The 24,833-nt window shown below is 36.7% G+C and overlaps 1 protein-coding gene across 20 annotated transcripts in view; it reads left to right on the forward strand.

The window, feature by feature from the left end:
- The window catches only part of TAOK3 (TAO kinase 3), a 191,671-nt gene that overhangs the window by 81,428 nt on the left and 85,410 nt on the right, over positions 1 to 24,833 (forward strand). For 5 of the 20 annotated variants that reach the window (XM_055550053.1, XM_055550060.1, XM_055550054.1 and 2 more), the window contains 2 exons: positions 17,481 to 17,585; positions 24,204 to 24,421. In XM_055550053.1, coding sequence (XP_055406028.1) covers positions 24,302 to 24,421 — 120 coding nt within the window. In that variant the 5' untranslated portion in view covers positions 17,481 to 17,585; positions 24,204 to 24,301. Of the gene's footprint in view, positions 1 to 733; positions 808 to 1,760; positions 1,880 to 4,096; positions 4,175 to 17,480; positions 17,586 to 19,054; positions 19,121 to 24,203; positions 24,422 to 24,833 lie in introns of all 20 variants that reach the window. The other 15 variants (XM_055550048.1, XM_055550047.1, XM_055550049.1 and 12 more) reach the window with 10 other exon arrangements.

Genomic DNA, 24,833 nt, shown 5'->3' on the forward strand with positions numbered 1-24,833 from the left:
GGTGAATATTCTAAAAGAAAAAGACTAAATAAAAGATTGAAATCCTGTAAACCAACATAAGTGAAATTTTTGCCTTGTTGACGGAAGGCAGGCCTAAGGAATGGATTCTAAATTACTTAATGCAAAGATGCCATGTATTATGACTGTCCATGTGGAAAAAAATACAGTATAATGGTATTAAATTTTTGTTTAATATGTAATATAGATTTTATTTCACCTAAAAAAATAATAAATGCTAATTTCAACTCCCAGGGATGTTTCTCAATGTTTAAATGATTTATTACCAGATGCCAGTTTCTTTAAGACACCCATTAAAAATAGGCTCTTGAACAAGTAAGTTGAGAGTGCTGACAACTCTTAAATTATTGACATTTGGGTACCCGATAGTTCAATAAAATTATAAATTTTCAAAATGAAGGTCAAGATCATTTTGAAGTAAAGCAACCTGAAGAAATAGTAATTCAAAAACACTTGGAGGAGTGATGGTTATCGTTTAACAAAAAAAAATTTGCCATAATATTCCTTAAAATCATAAATGACTTAGTGTATTTGGTATCTGAATTAGGATAATTCAACAACATATTTTGGTCAAATGCAGTGTATCAACCAGTTTGCTCGGCAATGGTGATAGAAATATGATCCCTTGTTCCTAGCAGTGTAGGGTCCAAATGGAGAAACATTTACCTAAGACAACCTAAATCTGTGTTTATACCATGTATGTAAATGTTCACAGTGCCCTTCTGTGGAAACATAAAGGAAAAAACCCACCTCAGCCTGGAGGAGAACCAGAAAAGTTTCTCTGATGAGGTACTGTATAAGCAGATTGTTGAAGAAATTCTAGATATCTCAGAAAATAAGAGTTTGCCAACAAATCCTTCTTGACATCCCAGGGAAGTAGTCTGAGGTAGCTGGGTGTCCAGGGTGAGGCCCTGAAGTTACTAAGGACAGAGTTCAGGAGCAGACAAGGAGCAGATCACAAAGGGATTTTATTTGCCATCTATTTACAAGGAGCTTGGATTTTATATCCTATACATGGTGGGATTAAAGGGTTTTAAGCTGGAGAGTGGTGTGGTGAGATTTTACTTTCAAGCTGATAATGTTGGCAGTAGTGTTGGGAATGGATTCCATTCATAAACAGCTTTACAGAGGTGTTTTTTTTTTTTTTTTCTTTTTTGTTAATCAAGTGGTATATAGAGAACTGATAGGGTTCATTCACTTTCTGAATTTCAAGTAAATCACTCAAGTATGAAGAAATTGCTTTAAATACTTGAACAGGAAAGTACTTGTAATCACTTATATCTTGTGGAATTTATACATTTGAGGTTTTTCATTCAGAGTAGCACTGTTGAAAGATCAAATAAATGCAAAGAGTTTTAGAAAACAGATTTTAGGTCAAGATTTTACACATAATCAAGTATGTGTGCTCTAATTACCATATTTATTTATGTTTTTTAAGTTATTTGGTAGAAACTAATGGAGTAATTGTAAATTTTTTCTTGTAGTTCAAAAAATAATATTTCCCTACCAAATGCTTTGAATTACGAAGATATATTTTTGAATGGAAAAGGATTATCCACTCAAAATCCAGCTAGTTTCTCTAGCTATCTGAAAAAAAAGTACATTTTGACTATTCGTTTAGTAAACTGTTTGAACTCTTAGTCCAAAAATTGATTAAGTAGGCGGTCTTAGTCTGCCTAGGCTGCTATAACAAAGGACCACAGACTAGGTGCTTTAAATAATAAAAATTTATTTTCTCACAGTTATAGGGTGTGGGAAGTCCAGGAACAATGTGCCAGCATTAAGTTTTCTGGTGACGTCTCTCTTCCTGTTCACCTTCTGGAGTTGTATCCATACAGCCTTTCCTCCTTACGTGTGTGAGGTATGTGTTGTGCAAAGAGATCTTTCTTCTCTTCCTCTTCTCCTAAGGTCACCAATCCTAACAGATATTCCCTATCCTTATGATTTCATTTAATCTAAATTACTCCCCAAAGGCTCTATCTTCAAATATAGTCACAGAGAACATTCAGTTCAGTTCAGTTACTCAGTCATGTCCAAGTCTTTATGACCCCATGGACTGCAGCATACCAGGCTTCCCTGTCCATCACCAACTCCTGGAGTTTGGTCAAACTCATGACCATGGAGTCAGTGATACCATCCAATCATCTCATCCTCATCCCTTCTTCTGCCTTCAGTCTTTCCCAGCATCAGGATCTTTTCCAATGAATCAGTTTTTCACATCAGGTGACCAAAGTATTAGAGTTTCAGCTTCAGCATCAGCCCTTCCAATGAATATTCAGGACTGATTTCCTCTAAGATTGACTGGTTTGATCTTCTTGCAGTCCAAGGGAGTCTCAGGAGTCTTCTTCAATACCACAGTTCAAAGGCATCAATTCTTTGGCACTCAGCTCTCTTTATGGTCCAACTCTCACATCCATACATGACTACTGGAAAAACCATAGCTTTGACTAGACAGACCTTGTTGGCAAAGTAATGTCTCTGCTTTTTAATATGCTGTCTAGATTAGTCATAACTTTTCTTCTAAGGAGTAAGCATCTTTTAATTTCATGGCTGCAATCAACATCCACAGTGATTTTGGAGCCCCCCCCCCCCCCAAATAAAGTCTGTCACTGTTTCCACTGTTTCCCCATCTATGAGCCATGAAATGATGGGACTGGATGCCATGATCTTAGTTTTTTGAATGTTGAGTTTTAAGCCAGTTTTTTCACTCTCCTCTTTGAACTTTCATCAAGAGGCTCTTTAATTCCTCTTCACTTCCTGCCATAAGGGTGCTATCATCTGCATATCTAAGGTTATTGATATTTCTCCTGGCAATCTTGATCCCAGCTTGTGCTTCATCCAGCCTGCCATTTCACATGATGTACTCGTCATATAAGATAAATAAGCAGGGTGACAATATACAGCCTTGCTGCTGCTGCTGCTGCTGCTGCTAAGTCCCTTCAGTCGTATCCGATTCTTAGTGATCCCATGGACTGCAGCCTACCAGGATCCTCTGTCCATGGGATTTTCCAGGCAAGAGTACTGGAGTGGGATGCCATTGCCTTCTCCATACAGCCTTGATGTACTTTTTTCCCAATTTGGAACCAGTCTCTTGTTCCATGTCCAGTTCTAACTGTTGTTCCTTGAGCTGCATAAAGATTTCTCAGGAGCAGGTAAAGTGGTCTGGTATTCCCATCTCTTGAAGAATTTTCCACAGTTTGTTGTGATCCACACAGTCAAAGGCTTTGGTGTAGTCAGTAAAGCAGAAGTAGATATTTTCCTGGAATTCTTTTGCTTTTTCTATGATCCAACGCATGTTGGCAATTTGATCTCTGGTTCCTCTGCCTTTTATAAATCCAGCTTAAACATCTGGAAGTTCATGGTTCAAGTACTACTGAAGCCTGGCTTGGAGAATTTTGAGCATTACTTTGCTAGTGTGTGAGATGAGTGCAATTGTGTGGTAGTTTGAACATTCTTTGGCATTACCCTTCTTTGGGATTGGAATGAAAACTGACCTTTTCCAGTCCTGTGGCCACTGCTGAGTTTCAAAATATGAATTTTGAGGGGTATATAAGTCAATGCATAGCAGAGGCTAAGTAGGCCTTTTTCCGTAAAAGTAAATATAAATTTAAGTATACATTCTAAGTCACTTAAGTCATGTCCAGCTCTTTGTGACCCTGTGGACTATAGCTCACCAGGCTCCTCTGTCCATGGGAATTCTCCAGGCAAGATTAGTGGAGTGGGTTGCCATACCCTCATGCAGAGGATCTTCCCAACCCAGGGACTGAACCTGTGTCTTCTGAGGCTCCTGCATTCCAGGCAAATCCTTTACCACTGAGCCACTGGGAAAGCCCCAGATTTAAGTATACACAATTTAATTTTGATGTTTTAGGATCCCTAAGTCTGGGTTTTTAAGGTCCCTAAAGCTTTCCAGGCAACAAAGTGGAGACAGGAGAGAAATTGTCTCAACAAACAAATGAGAAAAGAACGTGCTAATAGCTGTGGCATTTTAGAAAAATTGCATGCCAGATAATCCTTCATTAGCTCTAAGAAGGTTTATTTTCAAAGCACTTATTGCTGCATGTTCTTTTATCTCCAGTGCCTGGCATTGTAATCCTGTAGCAGAGAGTCAAAAGTTATCAATACAGGACTCTTGCAGTACCTTCATCAATGGCAGGTAAAATTCACAGAGGCTAAAAGTGTTTTTATCTTTAGCTTTTCTTTTATTTGAATTTGGAACAATTTAAGTGAAGATTGCTGAGAATTTCAGTTATATTGAACTCAGGACATTTTCTGTGTGTGTGTGTATTTGAGTAAGATTTTAAAACCAATCAACATGCCATAATCATACACATTTTTTTAAGTTTTGTTGATTTACAATGCTTTGCTAATTTCTACTGTACAGAAAAGTGATTCAGTTATACATATACATACATTTTTTAAAAATATTCTTTTCCATTATGGTTTATCATAGATACTGAGTCTAGCTGTTTATGCTATATAGTCAGTCAGTTCAGTCACACAGTTGTGTCTGACTCTTTGCAACCCCATGGACTGCAGCACACGAGCCTTCCCCATCCATCACCAACTCCCACAGCTTACTCAAACTCATGTCCACCGAGTCAGTGATGCCATCCAACCATCTCATCCTCATCCCTTCTCCTGCCTTCAGTCTTTCCCAGCATCAAGGTCTATTCCAATGAGTCAATTCTTCACATTGGTGGCCAAAGTATTGGAGCTTCAGTTTCAGCATCAGTCCTTCTAGTGAATATTCAGGAATTATTTCCTTTAGGATTGACTGGTTTGATCTCCTTGCAGTCCAAGGGACTCAAGAGTCTTCTCCAACACCACAGTTTAAAAGCATCAGTTCTTCGGCACTCACCTTTCTTTATAAGTCCAACTCTCACATCCATACATGACTACTGGGAAAACCATAGCTTTGACTAGGTGGACCTTGTTGGCAAAGTAAATCACATCTCTGCTTTTTAATATGCTCTCTAGACTGGTCATAGCTTTTCTTCCAAGGAGCAAGGATCTTTTAATTTCATGGCTGCAGTCACCATCTGCAGTAATTTTGGAGCCCAAGAAAATAAAGTCTGTCACTGTTTCCATGGTTTCCCCATCTATTTTCCATGAAGTGATGGGACTGGGTGCCATGCTCTTTGTTTTTTGAATGTTGAGTTTTAAGCCATCTTTTTGACTTTCATCAAGAAGCTCTTTAGTTCCTTTTCAATTTCTGCCATTAAGTATGGTGTCCTCTGCATATCTGAGATTATTGATATTTCTCCCATCAGTCTTGATTCCAGCTTGTGCTTCATCCAGCCGAGTATTTTGCATGATGTATTTTGCATATAAGTTAAATAAGCAGGGTAACAATATATAGCCTTGATGTACTCCTTAGGACCTTGTTTATCTATTACACATGTAATACCTTACATCTGCTAGTCCCAACCTCTCACTCCATCCCTCCCCTAACTCCCTCCCCCTTGACAACCACAGATCTGTTCTCTATGTCCATGAATCTGTTTCTGTTTCTTAGGTTCATTTGTTTCATATTTTAGAATCCACATAAAGTGATATCATACATAATCATAGACTTTTAGAGTTGAATGAAACTTAGAGATTATCTGAGTTAGCCCCAAGACTAGGGAACTGAGGCTTTGAGAAATTAAGTAATTTAATTAATGCTAAAAAGCCATTTGGGGACCAATATGGGATTAGGACCAAAGACTTCTGTCTTTCACTCAGAATTCTTTCCACTGAATCAGGATGCTTGCAATCCACATGGCAAGTTTCTGATCATTAATTCAATTGAGACCATAATGACACCAATCCATTGCTGCTAAACTATTTAGAAACTACTTGAACCATGCTAGATCCATTCCAAATCTAAAATTCTGATTATAAAGAGAATGTAAAAAATATACAGGTTAACTTAGCAATTACTAGTGATTTGGTTCATTTTATTGCTGTACTGCACATATTTTCTTTTTTCAAAATAAATTTCCAAGGACAGAAAAACAGGGAACTTTATTTATATATATATATATATATATACACACACACACACACACACACACACACATATATATATAATTGGCATGAAGCAAAAGCCAATTTATTCTAAAATTTGAATTTAATTTCTCTCTCTTATTCTTTTTTTTGGTCATGCCACATGGCTTATGGGATCTTAGTTCCTTGACCAGGGATTGAACCAGGGCCGTCAGCAATGAAGATGCAGAGTCCTAACCACTGAACTGCCAGTTAATTCCCTAAATTTTATTTCTGATACTATTCTTTTGACTATTCATCTTAATTTGTTAAACTCAGAGAAGTCATTTTTACCTTTTGATTATATATAAAATGGAATGAATGAATAATTATAGAAATACTGTATTTAGTACTTATATAACATCACTAAGGAGTCAACTTTAAATATTTCTCCCAAATTTTATTCTCAGCCTTTCTGTCTGCAATTTTTGCCAAAGTTACCATCATTCCCTCTTGAGTTTCTTATCTACCTTACACAAATAATTCCACATCTGAATCTCTGACTCCATTGTTTCCCCTGAACTTCAGCCTGTATTTATTTCTCCTGCTGTATATTTCTACCTGGATGCCCATCTGGCACTTAAACATCATTTTGGCTGGGATACACTTACCATCTTTCTACTATTAAACTTGTGCCTTCTGCTGAATTCCCTATTTTTGTTTATAGAACAGTTATCTTCTCTTTCACTTGATCTTAAAACCTCAGAGCTAACTTTGACTTCTGTATCCTTTTCATGCTGTGTAGCCCATCAATTGCTTGTTCTACGGCCATGTTATTGCTGTGTTATTCTTGAATCCAGAGACATGGTACCAGCCTTCTGGTTTCAATTTTATTCCCAATGTTATAGAAGAAGATTATCATTCTTTCTTGCTTGGTAGCCCTAACTTGACCTTCCTGCTCTAGTTTCCTATTCCAGTCCATTCTTTTAATAATATTTTTAGCTTACTTTTTTTATTACAATAGAGAAAATATAGGAAATACAGAAAGGTAAAAAGAAAACAAAATGCCTGTATTCCCAATACCCAAAGATAATCACTGTTAATATTTTGGTCTATATTCTTCCAATTTTTTTCTATGATGTGTGCATAATGTTTTTAAATATACTACTTCAATTCTAACCTGTATATTACTCCCAAACAACTAGAGTGTTATTCTTGAAGACTAATTTTAATATCAAATGATTTCATTATTTACAGTTAAAAAGCTTAAAATTCTTTGCATGGTATTCAGTCTTGACCTGGACAATCTAGATCCTTTAGACTCTTCCAGCTTTGTTTCCAAAGGATCCTATCCTGAACCTGCAAAACAACCCCTTTAGTTACTTGCCGGTACATGCTGCAAGCTCCAGTTATTTCCAGTTCATAGCATAGCATTCCAAATGCTATTTCTACCATGAAGCCATCAATCACCTGCCCATCCCCAACCTCTACTCCTTAGAGTTAGAAGTTCTCTCTCCCTCTTTTGAACTTCTGTAGTACTTGGAACATGCACTTATTCTAGATAATTATTTTCTGGTGAACACGTTTCAGGGTTATGTATTTTTAACACATAGCATGATGTCTTTAAGCATAGCAGGTATCCAGTAAATGCTGAATGAATAAATGAATGAATGAATAGTTGAACACTGCTTTGGGGTCATTATACCATTTATTAAACTTATAAGAAAACTAAGATTTTGTAGATGTAGAAAAAGCTTAAACAAATAGGACTTAGATTAGAAGGAATTGAGTAACGAGACAGAGTTAAAAACTGAAATGCTCTAAATCCAAGTTTGTTTCTTATCCCCTGGGCTATGAATGAGTTCAGTTCAGTTCAGTCAATCAGTCGTGTCTTGACTCTTTGCAACCCCATGGACTACAGCACATCAGGCTTTCCCATCCATCACCAACTCTCGGAGCTTGCGCAAACTTATGTCCATCGAGTCAATGATGCCATCCAACCATCTCATCCTCTGTCATCCTGTTCTCCTCCTGCCATCAGTCTTTCCCAGCATCAGGGTCTTTTCCAATGAGTCAGTTCTTTGCATCAGGTGGCCAAAGTATTGGAGTTTCAGCTTCAGCATCAGTCCTTCCAATGAATATTCAGGCCTGATTTCCTTTAGGATTGATTGGTTTGATCTCCTTGCAGTCCAAGGGACTCTCAAGAGTCTTCTCCAACACCACAGTTCAAAAGCATCAGTTCTTCGGAACTCAGCTTTCTTTATAGTCCAACTCTCACATCCCTACATGACTACTGGAAAAACCATAGCTTTGACTAGATGGACCTTTGTTGGCAAAGTAATATCTCTGCTTTTTAATATGCTGTCTAGATTGGTCATAGCTTTTCTTCCAAGGAGCAAGCATCTTTTAATTTCATAGCTGCAGTCACCATCTGCAGTGATTTTGGAGCCCAAGAAAATAAATTCTGTCACTGTTTCCATGGTTTCCCCATCTATGTGCCATGAAGCGATGGGACTGGACGCCATGATCTTCATTTTCTGAATGTTGAGTTTTAAGGCAGCTTTTTCACTTTCATCAAGAGGCTCTTTAGTTCCTCTTTGCTTTCTGCCATAAGGGTGATGTCATCTGCGTATCTGAGGTTATTGATATTTCTCCTGGCAGTCTTGATCCCAGCTTGTGCTTCATCCAGCCTGGCATTTTGCATGATGTATTTTGCATATAAGTTAAATAAGCAGGGTGACAATATACAGTCTTGATGTACTCTTTTCCCAATGTGGAATCAGTCCGTTGTTCCATGTCCGGTTCTAACTATTGCTTCTTGACCTGCATTCAGATTTCTCAGGAGGCAGGTAAAGTGGTCCGGTATTCCTATCTCTTGAAGAATTTTCCAGGTTGTTGTGACCTACACAGTCAAAGGCTTTGGTGTAGTCAATAAAACAGAAGTTGATATTTTTCTGTAATTCTCTTGTTTTTTCTGTGATCCAACGGATGTTGGCAATTTGATCTCTGGTTCCTCTGCCTTTTCTAAATCCAGCTTGAACATTTGGAAGTTCACAGTTCACATACTGTTGAACCCTGGCTTGGGAATTTTGAACATTACTTTGCTAGCGTGTGAGATGAGTGCAATTGTATGGTAGTTTGAGCATTCTTTGGCATTGCCTTTCTTTGGGATTGGGATGAAAACTGACCTTTTCCAGTCCTGTGGCCACTGCTGAGTTTTCCAAATTTGTTGGCGTATTGTGTGCAGCACTTTCACAGCATCATCTTTTAGGATTTGAAATAGCTCAACGGTTATTCCATCATATCCTATGGGTTGCCATCACTTGAACATAATCCCATCTTAGATTCAGGAGGGAGGCAGTGGTCCTCCTTCTGCTATGGATATGGAAGAAACACAAGCAGATATTCATTTCTTGATTGCCTGGCAGCTGGACATGGACCTGTGTCTTTGATCAGTCAGATACTCCCACCCAGGACTTTGAATCTTGAGAGCTTAGGGCATTACAGAGACAATTATAGCAGTTGTGGTATTAAGAGTCTAGGAGAACAGTACACTTGAAACTAATACAACATTGTAAATCAACTATATTCCAATAAAAATTTTAAAAAAGAAGAATCTAAGAGAATAGAAACCAGTGGCAATGGCATCAGCAGATGGTTACTGTGTCATGATCTTGATTATGCCTTTTTTCTTCTAGGGCCTTCTCTGTTTTTTGAACATCCTGGTTTGTTCTGTGAGATAGGCTATTCTGATGTGTGTTTTGTAACACCACAAAGGTATTAACTTAATTCTGACACTATCTACCTGAGAGTAGCATCAGATCTCCCAGGATTAGGAAGCAGTCTCACAAGGCTTCCCCTACTACCAACTTCAATGCTTGTTGCAAGTCTAAGTTGTTACTTGTGCTTTTGACCAACCAGTTGTAGATTGGAGGTTCCTAAAAGCCTTCCTTGATTTTGTGGAGCAGGTTTTGCTAGAGTGGCTCATAGAACTCAGAGAAACATTTAGTTACATTTACCGGTTTATTACAGTACTTAGTCCAATTCTTTGTAACCCCATGGACTGTCTCCCACCAACCTTCTCTGTCCGTGGGGATTCTCCAGGCAAGAATACTGGAGTGGGTTGCCATGCCTTCCTCCAGGGGATCTTCCCAACCCAGGCTTTGAATGCAGGTCTCCCATATTGCAGGTGGATTCTTTACTGACTGAGGCACCAGGGAAGCCCAAGAATATTGTAGTGGGTAGCCTATCCCTTCTCCAGGGGATCTTCCCGACCCACAGATTGAACCAGGGCCTCATGCATTGCAGGTGGATTCTTTACCAGCCAAACTCCAAGGGAAGTACAATCAATCTTTGGTCACTCCAGTCCTTCCCTTTTCCCTTGAGGTCAGGGATTAGGGCTGAAAATTCCAATTCTATCAGGTTTGGTTCTCCTGGCTATCAGCCCCTATACTAAAGGGTTTTCTAAGTCACCATATTAACATAAACTCAGATCACTGGGTCAGGAAGATTCCCCTGGAGAAGAGAATGACAACCCATTCTGGTATTCTTGTCTGGAGAATTCCATGGACAGAGGAGCCTGGTGAGGGCTACAGTCCATGGGATCACAAAGAGTCAGACACAACTGAGCAGCTAATACACACACACCTAACACACACATACACACAAACACACGGGCATGGTTTGAAGGGACTTGTCATGGATGACAAAAGATACTCCTTTCACTTTCCTAAGTTACCAAAATATTAAAATATTAACTGATTCTACTTTATCTTATTTTCCTTCATGATATTTCTTAGTACCTGACATAGCAATATTTATGTGTCTCTCTCCACTAGAATGTAAGTTTTATAAGAGTAGGAAAGAGCCTAAAGCTTTGTCAGTTCTGGGCAGATATTAAGCACTTCATAAACATTTTTGGGACGAATGAACATATGAATAAAGAAATCACTAAAAATAATTTGAGAAAACATTAGAGATCTGAGTATTTTTCTGTAAGGAAGCTGAATATTAATCATATTTGAAAAACCCTGTATTAGAGAATAAATTATGTATATTATAATCATTACAATTTTTATACCACACATGTTTAAGTTGTGTAAAATGAAGACTTCAAAAGATTGGTTAAATCCATTCAAATAGTTCAGAATTTATGTAAATGTCAACCCACTCCAGTGTTCTTGCCTGGAGAATCCCAGGGACGGGGGAGCCTGGTGGGCTGCCATCTATGGGGTCGCACAGAGTCGGACATGACTGAAGTAACTTAGCAGACACCATTTTTATAGTGGTCTTAATTTTAAGAATGTACTGTTTTCCCCAAAATGAATGCATAATTTAAAGTTGCTCACCACATATAAAACTATCAGGCAGAACAAAACCTTTTGGTATTAAATTTAAGAAATCTAAAGGAATGATTCCTTTCTCATTTGTCTCTCAACCTAAACCTGTTTTTGTTTTTCTTTTTCTTTTTGTAAAAGGGGGAGAAAGTAATATTTTTTAAGAAACCAAAATAATTGATATTTTTACTTTTTAAGCACACATAGTCTTAAATGATGACTATGATTGTTTTCATATAATTTAATGTCAGTTAGAAGTAGTCTACAAGCTATGATGGTAAGTCCCAGATACTTCTGCATTATTTGCTTAAGTAGAAGTTAGATGATCACTAAAATCCCCTTCCAGTTCTCAAATTCTGTCACAATTGGCTGTGTGATCATTTGGCATAAAGAAAACACTTCATTTTCATACTGAAAGTACCATAAAAATGGTTTGTTACCTCAGCATAACAGTTAAGTATTAGTGACAGACAGTGGTAAAAACTATTCAAAACCAGTTTTCTGTTATTTTCTTTAAAGACAGTTTTAAGTCTATATGGGAGGTTGTGTTATAAGATCAGAGGATTAAAAATATCAGAGTAGTCCTGACTTTGAAAAAGTCCAATCATCAATTTCTACTTTTTTCTTCATTGCTGTAAAATGAAGATTTTACCAGCCTCTGTGTATTTTCTGGGAACAAAATAATGAATACAGTAATAGAAATTTACACAGGCAGATTTACTGTGAAACTTAATTTCAGAGCTCCTTGTTTATACCAGCTCCTAAGGTCCTATACCTTATTCTTGTATGGAAAGTTTGTAAAAAAATTTTTTCTTAAAGAGATCTTCAAATTTGTATCCATAATAACTGAATCCACCACTATTTATTCAAGTATATTTGGAGAAATAGTGACAGAGAAGTTCAATCTTATATTAAATTAAACTTTTCTTATCACCCTCCAAAATAGAAAACTTTTTGGTGTTTTGAAGTCTGATTTAGGCAGCTTGATTCAGAAAAAAAGTTTTCTGGAGTGAGAAGTTAGAAGGAATTTTAATTTGGGATAACAGTACTGCATAAGTGTGCTTTAAAATTTTTTCACTGAAGGATAGATAACTTTACAGAATTTTGTGGTTTTCAGTCATACATCAACAAGAAAAAGCCATAGGTACAGCCATGTCCCCTCCCTCCCATCTCCCTCCTCACCCCTCCCTTCAGCCTGTTACAAAGCCCCTGTTTGAGTTCCCTGAGTCATACAGCAAATTCCCACTGGCTATCTGTTTTACATATGGTATTGTAAATTTCTGTGTTACTCTCTCCCATCATCTCCCCTTTTCCCTACTCTCCTCCCCCATGTCCATAGATCTGTTCTCTACTTCTGTTTCTCCATTGCTACCCTGAAAATATATTCATCAGTGCCATCTCTTTAGATTCCATATATATGTCAGTATACAATATTTATATTTCTTTTTCTGACTTACTTCACTCTGTATAACAGGCTCTAGGTTCATTCACCTCATTATGCATAAGTATGACTTGACACTGAACTTTGCTGAGATTGAGTTAAAAAAATTGTAAAATGTTTGATCTTTAAAATTCTTTCCAATATGAAACATTCTTTTTGTTTATTTTTAATTGAAGTATAGTTACTTTACAATGTTGTGTTAACTTGTGCTGTACAGCTAAGTAATTCATTTATACATATATATATATATATATATATATATATATATATATATTCTTTGCCTGTCCTTTTCCATTATGGTTTATCACAGGATATTGAATATAGTTCCCAGTGCTATATAGTAGGACTTAGTTGTTTTTCCATTGCATCTGCTAATCCCAAACTCCCAAGCAATTCCTCCCCTACCCACCATCCTGCTTGGCAACCACAGGTCTGTTCTCTGTGTCTGCGACTCTGTTTCTGTTTTGTAGATAAGTTCATTTGTGTCATATTTTAGATTTCCTCATATATGTAGCATCCAATATGAAGCTTTCTTACTTCTTTCTTAATGCTGAAATATTGTGGATTTTCAGTCTAGTTGGCTCCAGGTTTATTGTTGCAGAAGTGTGACTACAACATTGAAAAGCAACTAAGATCTTCTCTGAATCATCTTTCTGGAAAGTTTCTGGGAAAAGGGAAAACATGAAAAATATTTATATTTCTGCTCTCTATCAAGTGTATATTAAGTTAGAATGTCTGTGAAAAATAATTTACTTGATTATCACTGTTGGAGGATTTCCATTCCTCAGAATAAAGCATGAGGATAAGTATTTCAGTTCTACATCTCTGATGCAATCTTTTCCTCTAAGCTAGCTGGATTGTTCAGTTGGCCCAAGAGCTTGAGACCTGAAATTCTACATTCTTGGCACAGTTCTGAGTTCTCACTATAAATGTAATACCTGAGGTTGCAGGAGGTCAAGGAAGAGGAGGAAAAATAATTTCATGCATATCACTTCATCTTCAGTTAATTCTTACAATGTTATCCTCTTGGAAGGAAAAATGTTCTAGTTCAGCTTTTGAGGGAAGGATGAATTTAAAGATCATTCCCAGTGTTAAGATTGGAGTGGAAAAGGGAAGGAGAGTCAGCAGATTTTTATAGACTATCTGTTGTATAAAGATGCCACAGGGCCCGGCAGTTCCAATCCTAGGAATATAATTAAGAGAAACCAAATATGTGTACACAAGTGATTATAACAGCAGTATTCATAATAGCCCCAAAGTGGAAACAACCCAAATATCTATCAACTTATAAATGGGTAAACAGTGTGGTATATCTATACAATGGAATTCTCATCAATAAAAAGAAATATTGAGTCATGCTACAACATGGGTGAATCTTAAAAGCATTATGCTAGGGAAAGAATCCAGTCACAAAAAAACCACATATTATATGATTCTATTCAGATGAAATGTTCAAAACAGGGAAATCTATAGAGACAGATTAGTGGTTGCTAAGGAATGGAGAGGTTGGATGGGAGAGATTAATAGTTGAAGCAAATAAAACTTTTTTTGTGGTGATGAAAATGTTCTAAAACTGTCCATGGTGATGCTCTCACACATTGGTGAATATGCTAAGAACCGTTGTTCACTTTAAATAGATGAATCATATGGTATGCGAATTCTATCTCAAAAAAATGGGGGAATATAGTGATTAATCAAAACATAGATTTACACATGTATCCTCCTCTGAAGAAAGCACTTGTCATCCAGTTATACTACTTATACCAATATTTAAGTTTTTAAAACTGAAAGCAAAAAGAGAAAACAGCCGGCCTTAGAAGAGAGGTGACATTTAGCGTGACATTTAGCTAGACTGTGAGAATAGTTGGGATGTGGATATTCTAGGTAGAGGGATTAGCATAAGCAAAGACAAAGGTATGATGAGGCAACTGTAGTAATTCATTTTTTCATGAGGTTTGAGGCCAGCTCTGAATGTTAGTTAGGTAAAGTTAATGTTTGTACTATAGGCAGTATGGAAACATGGAAGTATTTTAAACAGAGCTGTGCTACTATCTTAACTGTGCTTCAGGAAGATGATTGTAATAATAGTGTTTTAAAGATGAATTCCAGAAAAGATAGACTAGAAGCTGAAAGAGCAGAAACAAAGGAGAGAGATAACAAATGCTAACAGAAAGGGAAAGTGAAGAACAGATAAAAAGAAATATTGATGCACACTTGTGATTTAATTGAATGTTAAGGAAAATGAGAAGGAAAGAGTCAGAAAGTTGATGTAAGCCATTTAGTAAAGGGGCTTCCCTAGTGGCTCAGCAATAAAGAATCTGCCTGCAAGACAGGAGACACAGGTTCAATCCCTCAGTTGGGAAGATCCCCTGGAGAAGGAAATGGCAAGCCACTCCAGTACTCTTGCCTGGGAAATCCAATGGACAGAGAATCCTGGCAGACTACAGTCAATAGGGTTACAAAGAGTAGGACATGACTGAAGTGACTGAGCGTGCATGCACATTTAGGGAAGAAGCCAAATGGATAGTTGAAAGAATGGGTCTGGGGTTTAAAACGGTGGCCAGAAGTTTCTATTGACAAAGTGTTACTTGAAACCATTAAGTGGACAGAAATTAGGATAGCAGCCTACATCACACAGAGGCCTTTGGGCAAATACGTGGAGGAATAACATTGATTTACAGATCAGAGAGGAATAATGTGGAAAAACAGGAGAGGACAGTTTCAGGGAACCCAAGGGACATTTATAAATAAAGAAGGAAGGTGGTTAAATGGGGGGGGGAAACCAGAACATCTTAGGTGTAATGAATAAACTTTCAGTTCAGTTCAGTCGCTCAGTCATGTCCGACTGTGACCCCATGAATTGCAGCATGCCAGGCCTCCCTGTCCATCACCAACACCCAGAGTTCACTTAGACTCACATCCATCAAATCAGTGATGCCATCCAGCCATCTCATCCTCTGTCTTCCCCTTCTCCTCCTGCCCCCAATCCCTCCCAGCATCAGAGTCTTTTCCAATGAGTCAACTCTTCGCATGAGGTGGCCAAAGTACTGGACTTTAGGAGTATGGTTTTCAGCCCTAATGCTATGTGCAGTATTCTAGTGGGGGAGGGGGAATGATAAAACCAAGAAAGTTTAATTCCTAGAAGTCTTAAAGAGTTGATTTTAAAACATTTATAGATCTGTGTAACTGCAGATGGAGAGAGTACCCATTTTAAGGAAAATTATGTAAAAATGAATAAGTATTTAGAGAGAATAAAAATACTCAGCGTGAGTGTCCATAGCATTAGAAAAATATTTTCTAGGAGTGAATACCTCCTGCATTTGAAACTAGTCAGGACATGAAGATATTAGTAAATGCCTTATTTTAAAACTACTTTCTCAGAAATTTCGCAACTAGTGTTCATATAACAAGGAATGTTTTAGTTCCTTAAAGCTATAGTCAGACTAGATTAGCAGGACATACATGCAGACATTGTAGTTTTTGACTGGGTGATGCTTAGGTAAAATGTGATGCTGAATTCAGGCAAGTTTTAGCTACCAGTTGATCTAAAGCATTCCACAGCTATAGAATTAGAGGAAATAACAAAATAATGAAAAATTAGTTTATAAGTATAGATGTAAGAGGAGATTAGGATATCCTCTACAGGAGAAATGTGCAAATGGGGGTCAGTGCCTTTTTTTTATAGTATTTTTCCCCCTGTAGGGATTTCATATCCAAAGCTAGTCAGGCATCCCCAAATTATTTCAATATACGTAAATTTTAAATTATTATATTCTATGACCCAATAGTTCTACTTCTAGAAATACATTCCAAAAAAAACCCAAAATGTAAATGGACAATAAGACAAAGGTCTTCAAAACACAGTAACTTTTAGTATTTGAACAAAGGATTGAATACAGCCTTGATTTCAAATTTTGGATAAACAGTTGTGAATGAATTGTGGCTCTTCCATAAGATAAACATTGAACAGCCTTTAAATGATCTTTGTGAATAGTTTGCCATGTTTGATAACATGGCAAAATGCTAATGATCTAGAGTTAGATAAAAGAGGTTGACTGGTGGAATCATGTGTATAATGTGATCTCAGAGGTATAACAAAAAAATATATGCATGAAGAAATAAATATGTTCATGAAGAAAACAATCCCAAATTGTTAATGAAGTTTTATCCTAGGTAGGATTATGGATTTTTTTTTCATGATGGTGCATATTTCCCACTCTACATTGGGCATGTACTTCTTTAATAGATAATAAAGAATTATCACTACCCCCCAAATCTGAGAGATGAGTTATAGAGAGACTAGGAAAGGGAAGATAGATGAGTCCATTTAAATCATCATGCCTATCAGAAAAGCAATTCAAAATATAAACCTTTGTGACAGAGAATCAGTAGCATCACCATATGCTGTCAGATTAGTCTTGTCTACTGGTAGCCTCTATTGAGTTTCCTTAAGACTCAGACAGACCAGTGGAAGCTTTACTGTAGATTCTGAAATCTAAGGACTCATTTGTCCCCCTGGTGTTGTTTATGCCAGAGTAGCCTGGGTCTTTGTTGCGAAAATTTTACCTTTTACATTTGTCATCCACAAACTGATTAAGATAAAACTTTAACTTTGTAATACTACATTTGTAAATACTTAAAACTGTCATGTTATCAGTTACTGCTTCTTGAATTTTACCCCTATAATTACATATTTTATTCTTCTTTTTCCATAGGTGCACCATAAATACAAAAGACTGAAGTTATAAAAGAGAAAAAAAAAAGATTGCTGCTTTAATGACTCTGAACAATACAGTATATTTTGTGCCATATATGAAAAGGTATTGTTTATAGATTTATGACTTAGCTTTCTCCTACCAAATGGGAGCAAATGATATTTTCTGGATTTTCTGCAGTGAACTTTTATTATATTTATACAAAAAAAAGGAATTAATAAAATTGGGATAAAATATTCTTTTATAAAAATTTTTTAGTTTCAAATTATTTCCTTATGAAAGTGAAAGTTGCTTAGTCATGTCCGACTCTTTGTGATCCCATGTACTATACAGTCCATGGAATTCTCCAGGCCAGAATACTGTCCAGAACAGCCAGAAGCTGTTCCCTTCTCCAGGGGATCTTCCCAACCCATTTTCATTATTTTCGATGATGGCATAAAATATGGATAATTACCTGGCTAAAGTTATTTTATTCCTATTATTGTTATTTGCAGAAATATATATTGCTTTTTTTGTTGTGTATATATTGCTTTTGCTTCATAATTCGACTTTGAAATAACAAATTTTTTTCATGTTAAAGTAACAGGCTTTGCAAAACATTTAGAAAGTACAAATAAGCAAAAAGAAGAAAATAAAAAATAACCTGAAATCCCAACTCCTACCTCAGCTAAAACACAAGCCTACAAAGAAATTCAAATTTGTAGGTGAAAGAAGCCTTGTTTCTCATCTCCACTGTTGCATGTCTCTTGTACTGTACCTTATTTATTGTTGTTCTTGTTTAGTCAGTAAGTCGTGTCTGAGTCTTTTGCGATCTCTGTCTTTGGGACCCCTGGCTCCTCTGTCCTTGGGATTTCCCAGGCAAGAATACTGGAGTGGGTTACCATTTCCTTCTGCAATGTATCTTCCTGACCCAGGGATCGAACCCATGTCACCTGCATTGGCAGGCGGATTCTTTACCACTGAGCCAGATAGGAAGCCCACTCTACCTTATACCCTGGCTTATTTACTAAAATAAATCAAAGCAAAACAAGTAGAAACTCCCTTGTAGAAGAATAACACTTGGTCAGAGAATTCCCATTTTATTCTTCCAGGAATGTATAAAGATGACTGTTTCCTTATGCTCTCACCATAAAATGTATCTTTTATTTATTACTTTATCAATTTGGTGGGTAAAATTAGGTTTTTTGTTATTTTACTTTATACTTCTTTGATTACTATTGAAATTATATGTGTTTCATATCATTAATAGACACTGCTTTTTTTCTTATTTAATTTCCTATTTATGTCCTTTGAGTGTGTGGGTTGGTATGTGTATGTATTTATATGTTTACTTATCTGATGTTAAGAATAAATTAACTGGGACTTATTTTGCAAGAACAATCTCTACTTGCTGTTCAATTTTATTTATTTCAACTTTTTAAAGCAATAATTATTGACATACCATAATCTGAACATATTAAGTCACAATGTTTTAACATGTGTGTGTGTGTATGTGTATCCATCATCATAATGAAGATAGTAAACATATTCATCACTCCCAAAAGCTTCTCACATCCTTTCTCTTCTTACCCTAGCCCTGTCCCCAGGCAACTACTGATGTGCTGTCACTCTAGGTTAGTTTGCATTTTCCAGAATTTTATGTAAGTGAAATCATAAAATATATTCTCTATTTTTGTTCTGACTTCTTTCACTCAGCATAATTATTTTGAGAATTATCCATGTTGTAGCATATATCAATAGTTCATTTTCTTTCTGAGGTACATTCCATTGTCTGAAAGTCCCACAAATTTTTTATTTATTTATCTGTTGATGGATATTTGGGTTGTTTCCAGTTTTAACTATTAAAAATAAAACTGTTATTAACTTTTGTGTGCTGTGCTTCTTAAGGACATTTGCTTTCATTTTTGTTGGGTAAATACCTAGGAGTGGAATGGTTAGGTCATATGGTAGATGTATGTTCAGTTTTTAAGAAACTGCCAAATAGTTTTCCAAAGTATTTCTACCACTTTTACATCCCACCAGCAGCATCTGAGAGATATAGTTACCTCAAATCTTACCATCAGCTGGTATAGTCTGTCTTTTTATGTCAATCTTTCTAATAGATGTGTAGTAGTATCTTATTGTGGTCTTAATTTGTACCTGCCTAATCAATAATGATATTAAGCATCTTTTTTTTCCCCTTAGCTGCCATCCATTTATCTTTCTTGGTGAAGTGTGTGTTCTAGTCTTTTTCCCACATTTATCTCTTCAAATATTTTCTTAGGTCCTTTCTCTGTCTCTCCTATTCTTGGACCCCTATAATGCAAATGTTGGTGTGTTTAATGTTGTCCCAGAGGTCTCTTAGGCTGTCTTCATTTCTTTTTGTACGTTTTTCTGTATTCTGTTCTGCGGCAGTGATTTCCACCATTCTGTCCTCCAGGTCACTTATCCGTTCTTCTGCCTCGGTTATTCTGCTGTTGATTCCTTCTAGTGTGTTATTCATCTGTTTGTTTGTTCTTTGGTTCTTATAGGTCTTTGGTAGACATTTCTTGCATCTACTCCACTGTTTTCCCAAGATCCTGGATCATCTTCATTATCATTATTCTGAATTCTTTTTCTGGAAGCTTGCCTATCTCCACTTCATTTAGTTGTTTTTCTGGGGTTTTATCTTGTTCCTTCATCTGGGATGTAACTTTCTGCTTTTTTCATCATGATTAACTTTCTGTAATATGGTTTTCGTTTTAGCCACTGTGGGACTGTGCTTCTTCTTGCTTCTTCTGTCTGCGCTCTGATGGATGAGGCTAAGAGGCTTGTATAAGCTTCCTAATGGCAAGAACTGGTGATAGGGAAAACTGGGTCTTGCTCTAGTTGGCAGGGCTTTGCTCAGTAATGCTTTAATCCAATTATCTGCTGATGGTGAAGTTGTACTCCCTCCTGTTAATTGTTTGGTCTGAGACGACCCAGCCCTGGGGTCTCCGGACTCTGTGGTAGGATTAATGGCTAACTCCAAGAGGGTTTACACCAAGGGGGACCTTCCCAGCTTAATGCCACCAGTGCCCCTGTCCCTGTGGTAAGCCCCTGTTGATCCATGCCTCCACAGGAGACCATCCAACACTAGCATGTAGTTATGGTTCCATCACCTGCGGGGTCACTGCTCCTTTCCTCTGGGTCTTAATGTGTCCAAAATTTTGTTTGTGCCCTCCAAGATGGGAGTCTCTGTTTTCCCCAGTGCTATGGAAGTCCTATAATCAAATCCTGCTGGCAAGATTCCCTGGGGATTCCCAGCCCCTTTGTTGAATCCTCATGCTGGGAAGCCTAAAGTGGGGTTCAGAACCTTCACAACAGTGGGATAACTTCTTTGGTATTATTGTTCTCCAGTTTGTGGGTCACCTACCCAGCAGGTATGGGATTTGATTTTATTGTGATTGCACCCCTCTTACTGTCTCGCTGCAGCTTCTTCTTTGTCTTTGGATGTGGGGTATCATTTTTTGGTGGGTTTCAGCATCCTCCTGTCAATGGTTGTTCAACAGTTAGTTGCAATTTTGGTATTCTCAAGGGAGGAGATGAGTGCACATCCTTGTACTCTACCATCTTGAATTGGAAGTCTCTCACCCTCTTTTTCTCATTTCTAAAATTGGGTTTTTCATGTTTTGAGGATTGTTTATATTTTCTGAATGCATATCCATCATGAGATATATGTTTCTCAAAGACCTTCTTGTAGACTGTGGCTTCATTCTATTAACCGGTCTTTCAAAAAGAATGTTTTTAGTCTAATTTAACCTTTTTTTCCTTTATGGATTGTGCTTTTATTTTTTAGGCTTTTTTAAAAATTGATTTATTTAGTTAGTTATTGTTATTATTTTTTTGTCTGTTGTGAGTCTTCATTACTGCATGAAGGCTTTGATACTGGAAAAGACACTGATACTGGGAAAAAAGTTGAAAATGTTAGTCAATCAGTCCTCTCTGACTCTTTGTGACCCCATGGACTGTATGAAGGCAAAAGGAGAAGGAGGTGGCAGAGGATGAAATGGTTAGATAGCATCTCCAACTCAATGGATATGAATTTGAGCAAACTCCAGGAGATAGGGAAGGACAGGGAAGCATGGCAGGCTGCAGTCCATGGAAGTTGCAACGAGTCAGACACTACTTAGTGACTGAACAACAACGACAAGAACAGTTTTATCCAAAATTTAGATTATATTGTAAACTAAAATTAAGCTAATTTGTTTTTTAAATGACTGCTTATTACCCACTTCGAAATCAATGCTCATTGTTTTTTTGCATTTGTCCAAGTAACCTTCCCAGTATAGAAACTTAAATACCACTGCTGATGCTCTAAGTACAACAGATCACACCTAAATGAATATACTTCAAAAGCAGAATCATTGTTGCATAAAAAGGTAGCAGCTGAATTGTAATATATTTTAACACATGTTTTTCTCACCAGACTTTTCTCTCTGAATCTACATAGTACCAACCACCCGCTACCCCAAATTAGATAGCAGTCTACAAACTCCAAAGTACATTGCATGTCTTACCTCTACTGTCAGTCATGTATATGGGATAAATATGTAGTCTCTCCATAGGAAAAGCTTTCATCATAGACGTCAAGGAAGATCCAGCTGGCATGCTGGCTAAGTGACATTTTCCAGTTGCCTATTGCAGTTGTCATTAACTAGAGAAAGTATCTATGTAGCTAATTGTCAGGAAGGATATATACTTCGCCTTGCAGTCTTACAGACTGTTTGATTAACCCATTAATGGGAGGATCAATTCAGAATAATAATGTTTATATTTATTTAGCCCCCTTTTGGAAATTTTTTCTTTTGAGTTTTTTTCCCCTTACATAATTGATAATTTATCTGTTCTTTCTTTTCTCCTCAAAATCTGTCATTGATATTTTGATTTTCTTATCTTCACTTCCCATTTGTTTCAGTTATCTAGAACAGAAGTCTCTCTGTTTTATTTTATTTATTTTTGTTTTTTTTTAGCTTTATATTTTTATTGGAGTATAGTTGATTAACAATTTTATGATAGTTTCAGGTGTACAGCAAAGTGAATCAGTTATACATATACATGTATCTATCCTTTTTCAAATTCTTTTCCAGTTTAGGTTGTTACATGATACTGAATCGAATTCCCTGTGGTATATAGTAGGTCCTTGTTTATTATCCATTTTTAGGTATAGCAGTGTGTACATGTCAGTTCCCAACTCCTGAACGATCCCTTCCCTGCACCCTTCCCCTCTGGTAACCACAAGTTCCTTTTCTATGTCTGTGAGTCTGTTTCTGTTTTGTAAGTAAGTTCATTTATATCATTTCTTTTTACATTCCACTTATAAGCGGTATCATATGATCTTTCACTTTATCTGTCTGTCTTACTTCACTCAATATGACAATCTTTAGGTCTGTCCATGTTGTCTCAAATGGCATTATCTGTTTCTTTTTAATGGCTGAGTAATATTCCATTCTATACATGTACCACATCTTCTTCCATTCCTCTCGCTATGCACATTTAAGTTACTTCCCTATCTTGGCCGTTGTAAACAGTGCTCCAGTGAATGCTGAGGTGCATGTATCCTTTTGGGCCATGTTTTTCTCTGGTTATATCCCCTCTGGGATTGCAGGGTCATCTGGTAGTTGTATTTTTAGTTTTTAAAGGAGCCTGCATAGTTCTCCATAGTGGCTGTACCAATTGACATTTCCACCCTCTCCAGCATTTATTGTTTGTGAACTTTTTGATGATAGCCCTTTAGACTAGTGTGAGGTGATATCTCATTGTAGTTTTGATTTGCATTTCAGATATAACTCTGATACCGTACAATTCACCCATTTAAAGAGTACATTTCAGTAGTTTTTAGTATATGAACAATTTTACAACCGTCACCACAATGAATTTCAGAACATTTCATTATACTAAAAAGAAAGCCTGTACCCTTTAGCTATCAACCCAACTCTTTCACCTCCTAGCCCTAGGCAACCAAAAGTCTACTTCCTGTCTCTATAAATTTACTTGTGATGGATGTATTATATAAATGGAATCATACAATACATAGTGTTTTGTGACTAGCTTCCTTCACTTAGTGTAATGTTTCCTCTGTGTTGTGGTCTGTATCAGTACTGCATCTCTTTTTATCCCTGAATAATATTCCATGGTATTGATACACCTTATTTTGTTTCACCAAGTATACTTTTGGTTTGTTGCTGAATAATGCTGCTATCAATATCCATGCAAGTTTTTGTATGGACATGTGTTTTTATTTCCCTTGGTATATACCAAGGAGTGAGAATTTCTGGATCAAGTGATAACTCTTATGTTAAGTTTTTGATGAGCTCCCAATCTTTTTCCCAAGATGACTGTACCATCTTATATTTCCACCAGCAGTTTTGGAAGGTCTGAATTTTCCCATATCCTTACCAGTACTTATTATTTGACTTTTTGATAATAGCCATCCTAGTGGGTATGAAAATGGTGTCTCATGTGTTTTTAATTTTTATTTGTCTTATGACTAATGGTGTAGAGCATCTTTTTATGTCTTAATGGCCACTTGTATGTCTTTGGATAAATATCTACTCAGATCCATTGCCCATTTTTCTTTTGGATTACCTGTCTTTTTATTATAATTTATAAGACCAAGATGCTTTTTAATATGAATTAATTTATGAATTTAATTAATATGAATTTAATATGTAATTGCCACCAAACAAAATGTATAATCTAACGTCAAACCTTATTTTCCTACAGGTACTGAAATTTTACACCCTCCCCCCTCAAATATTTGTCAATGAGAGAGAAAGCTGATTGGGATTTCAAAAGCAAAGTGCTTGCACATATTGGTCATCATGCGGAAAGGCGTGCCACGAGACCCAGAGATTGCTGATCTGTTCTATAAAGATGATCCTGAAGAACTTTTTATTGGTTTACATGAAATCGGACATGGAAGTTTTGGAGCAGTTTATTTTGTAAGTGATTAAAAATTGTTTGGATCAAATTATGAAAGTTTGATTTCTATACATTCCAACTATTACTTGTAAAATGCACATGTTTTTAATGTTTATTCTACAAATTAAATGATGTCTACAGTCCAGGCAAATAGTCTTTAATGAAAAGCCAGTCCTAGAATTCTAGGCCTTATTCAAGTCAGTGGTATCTATATCAAATGACTCTGCTCTCAAAGTGAGGCCAAAACATTATAAGCTTGAATTTGAACCCTGTACATTTTCCTTACATGCCATGTTCTTTTCTGCCTCAGGGCATTTATATATGCTATTCCTCCTACCAAGAATTCTACATTCTACATTCCTGTCTACATTCTACATTCTACATTCCTGTCTAACTTTCGTTACATTCTACATTCTACATTCCTGTCTAACT

The sequence above is a fragment of the Bubalus kerabau genome, chromosome 16 (genome assembly GCF_029407905.1).
Source record: "Bubalus kerabau isolate K-KA32 ecotype Philippines breed swamp buffalo chromosome 16, PCC_UOA_SB_1v2, whole genome shotgun sequence".
In the NCBI taxonomy this organism is placed as follows: Eukaryota; Metazoa; Chordata; class Mammalia; order Artiodactyla; family Bovidae; genus Bubalus; species Bubalus kerabau.